We start from the raw sequence: 12,523 nt of genomic DNA on the forward strand, positions 1-12,523 counted from the left end.
GGTGGGGCGGGGGGGGGGGGAAACTGTTACCTAGGCAACAGACGCAGAGCTCTGGGCTATTTTCTGAGCCTAGCCAGTGACAAGAAAACTGACCCAGGTGAGGAACCCGTACCTTACTTGGGGGGAAAACAAAGGGTCCTCAGAGAAAAGGGCTATCAGAGAAAAGTAGGGAGAACTCTAGATACTTAACAACTCTGAGAAACAGCCCCCGCCGCCCACCCCAAAAGCCACAAGGCGCCTATAGAACAGATCCTAAATTCCCCTGCTGGAGACACTAAGCAAAAAGCTTTAACAAGACTCAGTGTTATCAGAATGTGAGTTACAGAGGGGGCAGTTTTATCATACAGGGGATGGATGCTGATCGAGTGTCAGAAAGCCACAATAAACAAGTGTAGGCTTCCCAAAGTCTTTTACTCCACTCACACACTTATGGTTGTAACACGAATTTAAGAGTGAAAACTACGCTTCCTTCTGGGTAAATCTGGGTGCTCCAAGAGGGAGTTTTACACGTATAGGCATGATTTATCCTGGACCAGCACGCCTTGGTTGGGATATAATTTTTAGGAAGTATAACGCTGAAAAAAAAAAATGGCCTGCGCCATTGTTACTTAGACAACGTTCGGTGTGCGAGAACGTGAACGTCCCGACCCGTGGGTTCCAACGGGCTTTGATCAGATCGTTGACGAGTGAGAGGCAGTCAGTCCATACTTAGTAGACTGGAGTGTAGCGTATAAAGACATCTTGTACCTATCAAACCTGCTACTCATCAAGGGCTAATTGGGAAAGTACGTCCCTGTCATCAGGTAGGAAACTATCAAAAAATGAAATTTGAGTGAGGGGAGAAAACTGAATTTGACCAGAGAGGTGGGGGTCATTTCTCCTGAGTTTCCTGTTGTGAAAAGGATTCAGGACAGAGACTACTTCCTAAAGAATATGGAGAAAACAGAACTCTTGGGGAAATTTTTCAAAGTACTGAAGGAAAATTTTCTGTCCCAACTACTTTTTCGATAGAGGCAAAATATGAGAATGAGACAGAGAAACAGGAAAAAGTTATTGACAAGTGTGTTAAGTTTGGCTAAAATCAAAAAGAAGCTCATTTCTTGAGCTTTAGGTTTATGAAAAATTCCAGCTACTTTCAACAATCATCTTCCATTAAATATATTTTAAGTTTGTTACAAAACTCTTCTAAACCCCATAGTTCTTCAGGCCTTGGTATATTGAGTGGCAGTGAAATTTAGAGACATAAAAGAAGAAACCATTCTTGGTTTTGTAAACATAAAGATGAATTATTTTAATGGACATAGAATCATGGATGTGTGTAGTTGTGAAAAAATGTAAGAAAGGGGAAACAGTTAGCCAGTATATTATAATTTAATTCAGACATAGGCAAAGGTGATGTTTACTTTTGTGTTTTCAGAAGAATATTAATACAGGTATTGCTAAATAAGGCATTATGTAAGTAAAGTTGCAAAGGAAATGCCAAGTTTATTTAAGAGAGTACATGATTTTGAATACTTTGAAAAATTCAGCTATAAATAGTGCTTTATAAAGGAGTATGGATTTACCTTTAACAATTTCCCAAAGGATTCTATTTGGAGATTCTTTATTATTATTTTATTTACTATATATAGTTAAATTAATAAAATACCATTACTTTCTGAATAGTCTAAAAACCACAATTTTCACTAGTTTAACCTAGACTTCTCTCCAATTAGTTCAAGTCAACGAGCCATCGCCATTGACACCATGAATGGAGGCAAATCAAATAGAAAGCATGACCCCAACACTCACAACCAGGTTATTGACATTGCTTCAGTGCCATTGGTCTGGAGCTATTCTGGTTGAGCTTTTTAGTCCCTAACTGGTTCCAATGTTTTCGTAATGAGCCGGTTTTGAAGTGGCCAGCTATTTAGCTCACTGTGGCCATAAGGGCTCAGGTTGATATAAGAAAATCAGAAACTCTGTCTGGAATATGCTTCCATTGGAATTGGTCTAGCAAAGAAAAGTGAAAGAAATAAAAAAAAAAGGGGCCTAGAAAATTTATTTTCTAAATAACCAAATCTCAAGTAAAAGATTTAGTAATACATTTTTAATGAAACTCCTACTTAAATTGTTCTTAGTTTAAATTTTTTGGCCTATTTAAGTGGCAATGCAATTCAAACATAAGCATTGTGACTCTAGAATATTTTTTTATCCCTGCACTACACTACCTGAGTAGTCTAGGCAAAAGGAAGAATATATTCCAAGGGCAGAAGATTATTGGGTATATTTAATAAGTAGTTCAGTTTTTAACAAAATGAAAATTACATATAGGAGAATTATAGGGGGGAAGGGAAAAAAATTAGGTTGGGGTTATATCCTGAAGAACCTTGATTGCCGTCCCAAGATAAACTTAATGTATATCAAATTTACAAATAACAAATAGCTCTACAAATAAATAACACTGCATAGTTCATAAAAAGGCATCTTGACTTAGTTTTACCAATGTTATCTGTTTGTATCAAATGAATATCTTTAATATCTTTTAAATAAATTCCAGTAAATTATTTGTAATGTGTTAGACTTCCAAAAAGCTAGTAGAATGTTAGTTCCATTAAATTTAGAGGTTTTTTTTCAAGAATTCACCTTGTTGTTTTTCTCTTTTGATACTACTGGTGATTCTTTTGTATCTCAAAATTTAATATCCACAAATTTGTCATGATTTATTATGTTGTGTTTACAGATTATTATTACAGTGGATTTAATACAATTGCTTTGCTAAAGTGCCAATTATATTGTGATACCTTTACTCTAAACTAGCTTAGTATGAATCTATGTTATTTTATGCCAACATAACTTGGAATTTAAAAAGTCCAATTCATAATATGCTTCAGATAATTAGAATGTTACTATAAATTATTGTGCATGATTTGTTTAACAAATACAGTCAAACATATACATCCCAAGGAGTGGTATCCTCTTCAAAGCAGTTGGAAGACTACCTGCTTAATTTAATGTTCTTGTTATTGCTCATATTACTTTGAAAACTACTCTTTTTAGAATTGCCTTGAGGCCAATAATACATTCTTTTGAATATCCTCACAGTAGCAAATCTTCATATTTTGAAAGTAGATGTGATATCTAAATATATCTAGAAATTACTTGGAGATAAATCTCATGTATTATCAAACTGAGTGATACCATAATGGTATCTATTTTCTTGGTAGTACATAAGAAGGCAATTCCAAAATATTTTGATCATTGATAGAATCATTTGTATCAGTGTATAACCTTCCAAAGAAACTACTTTATTTTCTTTTATTTTTATCAAGATTTTATTTATTTATTTTTAGAGAGCACAGAAAGGGAAGGAGAAAGAGAGAAGGAGAGAAACGTCAATGTGTGGCTGCCTCCTGTGTGCCCCCTACTGGGTTCCTGGCACACAACCCAGGCATGTGCCCTGACTGGGAGTCAAACTAGCAACCCTTTGATTCACAAGCCCGCACTCAATCCACTGAGATACACCAGCCAGAGCTACTTTATTTTATTTTTAAGTATATATTTTTGATTATGCTATTACAGTTGTCCCAATTTTTTATCCCCTTTATCCCCCCTCCTCCCTGCACTGCCCCTCACCCTCCAGCATTCCCCTGCCCCGCTCAGTTCATGTCCATGGATTGTACATATACGTTCTTTGGCTTCTCCATTTCCTACACTATTCTTAACCTCCCCCTGTCTATTTTCTACCTACCTATTATGCTTCTTAGTCCCTGTATCTTTTCCCCCCATTATCCTCCTCCCTCTCCCCACTAATAACCCTCCATGTGATCTCCATTTCTGTGATTCTGTTCCTGTTCTAGTTGTTTGTTTAGTTTGTTTTTGTTTTTGTTTTGTTTTTAGGTTCAGTTATTGATAGTTGTGGATTTGTTGACATTTTACTCTCTTCATAGTTTTGATCTTCTTTTTATTAGATAAGTCGCTTTAACATTCCATATAATAAGGGCTTAGTGATGGTGAACTCCTTTAACTTGACCTTATCTGGGAAGCACTTTATCTGCCCTTCCATTCTAAATTAGAGCTTTGCTGGATAGAGTAATCTTGGATGTAGGTCCTTGCCTTTCATGACTGTGTATACTTCTTTCCAGCCCCTTCTTGCCTGCAAGGTTTCTTTTGAGAAATCAGCTGATAGCCTTTTGGGAACTTCTTTGTAAGTGATTGTTTCCTTTTCTGTTGCTGCTTTTAAGATTCTCTCCTTAAGATTAATCTTGAGTAACTTAATGATGATGTGCCTTGGTGTGTTCCTCCTTGGGTCCAATTTTTTTTGGTCCTTCTGGGCTTCCTGGACTTCCTTGAAGTGTATTTCCTTCACCTGATTGGAGAAATTCTCCTCCATTATTTGTTCAAATAAGTTTTCAATTTCTTGCTCTTCTTCTTGTCCTTCTGGCACCCCCATGATTCAAATGTTGAAACACTTAAAGTTGTCCCGTAGGTTCTCAAGCCTCTCCTCATTTTTTTGAATTCTTGTTTCTTCATTCTGGTTGGATGTTTATTTCTTCCTTTTGTTCCAAATAGTTGATTTGAGTCCCGGTTTCCTTCCCTTCACTGTTGGTTCCCTGTATATTTTGCTTTATTTCACTTTGTGTGGCCTTCATTTCTTCCTTCATTTTGCGACCGAGCTCAGTCTTTTCTGAGAACATCCTTATTACCAGTGTTTTGAATTCTGCATCAGATATGTTGTCTATCTCCTCACCGCTTAGTTCTTTCTCTGGAGTTTTGATCTGTTCTTTCATTTGGGCCATATTTCTTTGTCTCCGTGGACCTGTTACCTGGTAAGGGGTGGAGCCTAGGTATTGGCCAGGGCAGGGCAACCCTCTTTGCTGCGTTGTGGTGCTGTCTGTGGGGGAGGAGTCAAAGAGGGGACATGCTGCTCCCTCCACTCTCATCCTGCTTTCTGTCACTTCCCTCGCTTCCCCACAAGCAGATTGTGGAAAGGGACTACTTTAAAATATAAGATTTGTATGAAGTTAATCATACTTCAACCAGTGTTCATCGACTGCTGAGTACATGCCAGTTTCAGTTATTGAAGACATTTAGCCTACAGGTATAGCTTCCTACCGCCTACACTGTCCTGCTTCTCACCAAATGAGAACCAGGCCAGGGCTTCTTCCCAGTGTGGGGATTTATAATTAATCTACTTTCCCTAAATCCAGTATCCAGTGTACCCACTGAAGCACAGGCTTTCTTTATAAATTGTACTGTGGATGCCCAGGTGACATGAGAAAGCCTTTGATGCAGTGCCTGGTTTGTTTTCCCTTTCGCTGTGACTTTAAGTCCTGTCCTATTCTACACCTTCATCTATCTGCAAACTCACCCACAATCCTCATGAACTAAACCCTGCCTTCTATCCCCTCACCTATGGGCCAGGATCCTACTTCACCCTAAGTGGGCCTCCTTGTAACCTTGAGTATTCAACCTTCCTTCCCTGAAACACTGATCATATCCTGAAAATCCCCCAGCCATGTTTCTGCCTAGCAAATCAGGACACATGAATAGCAGTTTTGATTACCATCTCAGACACTATATTCGGGACTTCTGAATACCCTTCTTCCATGTTAGTTGTACTGGTTTCAGTTTATTTCCCCTCTCACCAGCCCACCGTTGAGATCTCACAAGCCTCATCATCAAGTATCTGTGGGTTTTGGCACTGTGTGCCAGTAAATAATGATATTTTTACATAGCATTTCACAATGTAGCAAACTCTTTAAAAAAATGTTGCATAAAATGGCATCACAACAATTTTATTAGGTAGGTAATGCTGAAATAAGAAAACAATTTTGGTATATTTGTTTTTTAAAATTCTCACTGTATAATCTTAACTCTAATAATTATATCATTGCATCTGATATTTGCATCCATTTTCTCCTTTTGTTGTCAAAGGTAGAAAGTGTTTTAAACTTTTTGCTTTTAATATTAAGTAAATATTATTCATTTCCATAGCAGACTACCAAACCATATTGTGAGAAAAGATTGTTTTTTTATCTCTTAATTTCACTTTTTCCAATTTAATTAGTTTCCAATAAAATGAGTTTTATCATTAACTTATTCAACATAATTATTGGAAGTGATATTCATACCCAGAAATATTAAATTTTTAAAGAACCAATAATAGCTAACATATGTCGAGTGCTGAGTGTGTACCAGGCACTGTTCCAAGTTCTTTTACAAGTATTGAACTACTTAATCCTTGTAACAACCCAATGAGGTAGCACTATTATTTTTATTCTCATTTTATAGATAATAAAAATGAGACACTGAAAGTTTAAATTATGTGCCAGAAGTCACAGAGCTAGGAAGTAAATGATACATAACAAATCCAGGCACCATGACTCCAGATCCCTTATTCTTTTTTTAAATAATTATTTTATTGTTGTTCAATTACAGTTGTCTGCATTTTCCCCCAACCACTCCAGATCCCTTACACTTAACCACTGTGATATACTGCCTCTATACTTGGATGTACAGGGCAATTTAACATTTGATTCATATTCTTGACATCTCAATCCACTGAGCCATACCAGCCAGGGCTACATCTCATATAATCATTAAAATCAGTTTTCCATTTAAAAATGAAAATAAAAATAATGGTTAAAATTGTAATAAAACAGAATGTTTGTAAAACACCATTTGCATGCAGATTGATTTTCACAGGTGATTATACCAGTACACATTTCAGAATCCCTTTTGTATTCCTGTTCTAGGCACAATGCAAAAAAATTAGCGATTTAATTATAGCACTAAAGTAATGTTTCATGTGAATTAATTTTATAAAACAGTATTTAAAATATCAGCAGAAATATAGAAAAGATCCCTATTACATTTATGCCTAAATCACTAAAAATAGGCCTAATCCTACAATCTTGATTCAGGTTAGTCACTCAAGTCTGACACTTTCATGATTTTTAAAGATCCTGAATTCCTACTCCAAATATAACTTGTAGAGATTATTTAAAAGACTAATGTGTGGTTGGTAGGATTATATGTAGTTGTGATTTTCTTATTTATACTTTTAATGTATTATTTCCAAAAATTTTCACAGTACACTTATACAGTACCATTATTATAATCAGCAAAACAATTTATTCTGTGTGAACTTTTTTTCTTTTTTCTTTTTTAAAATTTATTGAATCTATTGGGATGACATTGGTTAACAAAATTATGTAAGTGTTAGAGGTACAATTCTATAATACATCATTTGCATATTGTATTGTGTATTTACCACCCCACGTCAAGTTGCCTTCCATCACCAATTATCCCCCCTTTACCCTCTCCCACCTACCCATTCCCCACCTTCCTCTCTGGTAATCACCATATTGTTGTCTTTATTTAAGGGTTTTTTCCCCTTAATCCCTTCACCTCTTTTTATTCAACTCCTCTACCGCCTCCCCTCTGAGAGCTGACAGTCTGTTCTCTGTATCTATAATTTTGTTTCTATTTTGTGAACAAACCCATTTGAGTTCTCTAATGGCAACAAAATACTAGGTATCATCTACAGTTAATTAAAAATTTAAATAAAGCAGAAGGTACAGGCTTAGCTGTGGCAAAAGTGTGAAGTAAGTTCCTTGAGTCATACCCCACAACAAACATTCTTTTTAGTTCCTTAAAGGTAATATACAGTCTAGACAGCATACATGAGACAGATAAAAAGGTAGTTTACGCAAGTATGTTTCTAAATAATGATGTACATTCTATATAACACAGACTCTACTCTCTGGAGGTAGGGCTAAAATCTGCATTTTTAACCAACTCTGCAAGTATTCTTAAGCACACTAAACCTTAGAACCACTATAGTAGGTGCTCAATAAATGCTTGTTAAATTGAGCATGAAGTTTGAGTAAAGTAAGCTGAATACTTGACTTTACTTGCTGCTCCCGGTCTGTGAGTCAGCTAACTACATATATAGCTAAAGGAGTTTACAAGGATTTTCAAGGAAGAATAAGAAATAATGGAGTAACCCAAGGAAAGAAGGGAGAGATGACAATAAAAAAAAACATGTCTTAAATAAAATAGAAAACTAAAATACCTCTCTCTGATTATTTTCTTCCTCAGAATATGGAACTGGAAAATATGGAACCTGAATATGCAGAAACTGAAAACATGAAATCAGAAAATATGGAAACTGAAACTATTTCTTCAGTTTCAACTCTGCAAGCCCTTTCTAAGCTATTTTATCCTGAAGAAGAGGATGATTTTGAGTCTGAACAGGTGGTTGTACTTACAGATGAATTAGTCCTGTTCAAAATATGCTGTAAAACTGTATTTGAACAACTTGTTCCAACCTTACTCTGAGAGTAAGGCTATGTCATTTGATATAAACCTTTAGTACATTTCTAGAAAACATAATTATATATTTTTTCTAAACTACCTGAATGCTAAATAAGAAAAATTATTCTGTAACTATGGTAACAATAGCCACATTTCAAAATGTTTGTCACTTATATTTATGGCCAAAGAATGCTTGACAATCATTACAAAGTGCGATAGCTAGGATTTTAAAGCATAGATAGTATTTCTATAAAACAAATAATTTCAACTAGACAGTATTAATTATACCACCCAAATTCAGTCCCCTTATTTTTTATTTGTCTACAGATGAAAGCAGAACAGAAAATATTTTGAGCCAAATAAGGGGATGAACTACCTGCAGCCTACTAAAATGGGCTTCCTGGTAAATGCTCATACAGAGCTGTGGAATGTAATTACATAGTTGAGTAGCATTTGAGGTCAGGACAGGTTAATCCCAGGGAAACTTGCAGCAACAAAGATGGGCTACATTTTGAATAGGAAGAGTTCCATGAGCTGACTTTTGGGCACTCCACAGTTACTGCTAATATTCCCAGTATAATCAAAACACATTTTTATGTAACCCCCCAATCTCCATTTCCTACTCCTTAGATATCAGCAAACTTTGGGTATCAGACTGCCTAAGACAAACAAAATTTGGGACAGAAATCTCATACTATAGCAGAATATATCTATTTGCTTTCACTACTTATGATAAAGTTTTTCATTATCATGACAAGTTGACCATGAACAAACTATCTCCCATGAAAATGCATATCAATTTTCTCCTGCCAAAATTCTTCTTTGCCATTGTGTTGAAAAACTATTTTAATCAGAATGGGCAGCAAATGTAGTGGCTCAGACGTGCAGTGGACCTAGCTTCCACCCTTCAGGAAGAGCTTAGGTGGAACAGGGCAGAATCAAATAAGATGTACAATGGAAATAAAATTTGTAGAAGAGGGGAACTGAGTCAGCTTGGAGCCAAAATTAGAAATCAAGACTTTTGAGACAGGGAAAAGTCTTAGTAGAGGCCAAAAATATGGAAAAATTGGATGTTAATAACACCTTAAATATATACAACAAATAAGACACAGGAGAAAAAGTTATGAGCATCTATCAATGAAGTTGGGAAGGCAAGCTAATTTTTGCTGGCTTAGCTGAAATAGAATGATAGATACTGGGAAAGGTGTGGTTATGTCAGATACAAAAAGTATATTAAGTATTTGAGAAACAGGGCTCTTGACCAAAGGGAAGTGGAACTTATATTTGAAACAGATTCAGAAATAAGGAATTACTCTGGTAACAAAGCCTGTTCCCTTTGGCATTTAAGTATGGAGATAGTTATTTGCATTTAGCGTTGTTTCTTGGGTAATGATGAGTGCTTATGAGAATAGAGAGTCTAGGACTATTTTACCAAACCATACAATTTATAGAGGAAAATTACTATAACAATGTATGATTCTATATATCTGGGTTATAAGCAATTTTGAGATAATTGGTCATTCAGACACCTCAGTACAGATATCATTAGAGGATATAGAATTGGATTATCAGAACAATAGGAGAATAATTAATGTTTTTAATAAACTAGTAAATTTTCCAGGAGAAAATGGTTTTTCTTTTTTTCAATTACTAATCTTGGGAACTGTGGAATGATTACAAGATGTGTTTTGAAAATACAGTCTCTGAAAATAACATTAGAACCGTTGCATATACATTGGCTCATTTATACTATCCCCGCCATGAATTGTGAAGAATCATCACTGTCCATGGAGGGCATACCAACTTTTTCAGAAATGTTCAAGTTTTTATTTATACAGATTTTAATTTTTTGTTGAAGGAGGCACTCAACAAAACAAGAGGCTCTCATGTTCCAAGAAATGCTTTACCCTAATTGACTATTAGTATTCCAAGGACTAGTAATTTAAGAGAAGCACTACAAGCTTATATGACTTTAGTGCTTAAAAAGAAAAAATAGATACAAAGTATTTTCTTGGGGTATTCATATTAAAATGCCTGTAACATTAACCACATACATAGCACTTTTGAAGCACCTTTTGAAAGGGAATTTTTACTGTCTCAGAAACTTTTGGTGTTATAAATTAATTTCTGATTTATAAAGCTGTTGGAATAGTTTAGCATAAAAAGACCCAGGTGAGGTTTTCTACCAGCTTTCAAGGACAGAAACTATTTCTCTTGCCCAAATAGGACATTATAACTTTCCTACATGTACTAAGCCTTGGGAGATTGGTATGGGGGCCCAAGAAAAATGAGCTAGAGATGCTACTTTCCCAGGATCCAAGGAGATAAAAAATTTTTGACTGCCAGCAAATGAAGTGAATTAAAGCACAGAATCTGACATCAACAAGAATGATTAATTTTTTAACAAGATTTTTTTTTCGAGAACCAAGATGGTGGCGGAGGTGGACACACTGCGCCTCCTCGCACAACCAGAACTGACAGAGAATCGAACAGCAAGGGGGACCGACACCAAGTAGATAAAAAAGAAACATTCATCCACACCAGTAGGAGGGGCGGAGACAGGCAGCCGGGGCGGAGAGGACTGGAGTTGCCAAGGCCGGACAGAGACTGGCTGAGTGTGGGAGAATGGGGCAGGCAGTCTGACCAATAGCAGACCCTGTGGACCCACAGTCGCCCAGATAAACCGAGAGGGCCGGACTCAGAGTGGCGGAGAACGGGGCAGGCAGAGCGCAGGCAGCACACCACGGCCCCACACTCTTGCACAGATAAACCCGGGCAAACGGAGGGGAGCAAAGAAGTCCTCGTAACCCAGGGCTCCAGCGCAGGGAAATAAAGCCACAAATCTCTGATTGAAAATGCCCGTGGGGTTTGGGGCAGCAGTAGGAGAGAATCCCAGCCAAGGAGTGGTCGTTGGAGAGACCCACAGGGGCCTAGGGCGTGCACAAGCCCACCCACTCGGGAACCAGCACCAAAGGGACCCAATTTGATTGTTGGAAATGGAGAGAGTGGCTGAAACCCAGTGGAAAGTGGAGCGGGCACCATTGCTCCCTCTCGGCCCCTCCCCCACGTACAGAGTCACAGTGCAGCAACCAGCATTACCCCGCCCCGGTGAACACCTAAGGCTCCGCCCCTTAAAGTAACAGATGCACCAAGACAAAAAAAAAATATGGCCCAAATGACAGAACACTTCAAAGCTCCAGAAAAAATACAACTAAGCGAGGAAGAGATAGCCAACCTATCGGATGCACAGTTCAATACACTGGTATTAAGATGCTCACAGAATTGGTTGAATTTGTTCGAAAAGTAGATGAAAAAATGAAGCCTATGCCAAGAGAAACAAAGCAAAATGTACAGGGAACCAATAGTGATGGGAAGGAAACTGGGACTCAAATCAATGGTATGGACCAGAAGGAAGAAAGAAACATCCAACCAGAAAAGAATGAAGAAACAAGAATTCGGAAAAATGAGGAGAGGCTTAGGAACCTCCAGGACATCTTGAAACGTTCCAACATCCAAATTATAGGGGTGCCAGAAGGAGAAGAGGAAGAACAAAAAATTGAAAACTTATTTGAACAAATAATGAAGGAGAATTTCCCCAGTCTGGCAAAGGAAATAGACTTCCAGGAAGTCCAGGAAGCTCAGAGAGTCCCAAAGAAGCTGGACCCAAGGAGGAACACACCCAGGCACATCATAATTACATTACCCAAGATTAAAAATAAGGAGAGAATCTTAGAAGCAGCAAGAGAAAAGGACGCCGTTACCTACAAAGGGGTTCCCATAAGACTGTCAGCTGATTTCTCCAAAGAGACCTTACAGGCAAGAAGGGACTAGCAAGAAGTATGAAGTCATGAAAGGCAAGGGCCTACATCCAAGATTACTGTACCCAGCAAAGCTATCATTTAGAATGGAAGGGAAGGTAAAGTGCTTCTCAGATAAGGTCAAGTTAAAGAAGTTCATCATCACCAAGCCCTTATTATATGAAATGTTAAAGGGACTTACCTAAGAAAAAGAAGATAAAAAATATGAAGAGTAAAAATGACAGCAAACTCAGTTATAAATAACCACACCTAAAACCAAAACAAGAAAACTAAGCAAACAACTAGAACAGAAACAGAACCACAGAAATGGAGATCACATGGAGGGTTATCAATAGGGGATTAGGAGGGGGAGAGAGGGGGGAAAGGTACAGAGAATAAATAGCATAAATGATAGGTGGAAAATA

General features: G+C 37.2%; 1 protein-coding gene across 1 annotated transcript in view; it reads left to right on the forward strand.

Annotated features, from left to right (window-relative positions):
- The first annotated feature begins 34 nt into the window (after window positions 1–34).
- The window catches only part of DNAAF6 (dynein axonemal assembly factor 6), a 74,348-nt gene continuing 61,859 nt past the window's right edge, over window positions 35–12,523 (forward strand). Inside the window, exons 1-2 of the mRNA XM_024551574.3 lie at window positions 35–97; window positions 8,086–8,241. Coding sequence (XP_024407342.1) covers window positions 8,089–8,241 — 153 coding nt within the window. The 5' untranslated portion in view covers window positions 35–97; window positions 8,086–8,088. The remainder of the gene's footprint in view (window positions 98–8,085; window positions 8,242–12,523) is intronic.

This window comes from Desmodus rotundus, chromosome X (assembly GCF_022682495.2).
Source record: "Desmodus rotundus isolate HL8 chromosome X, HLdesRot8A.1, whole genome shotgun sequence".
Lineage (NCBI taxonomy): Eukaryota > Metazoa > Chordata > Mammalia > Chiroptera > Phyllostomidae > Desmodus > Desmodus rotundus.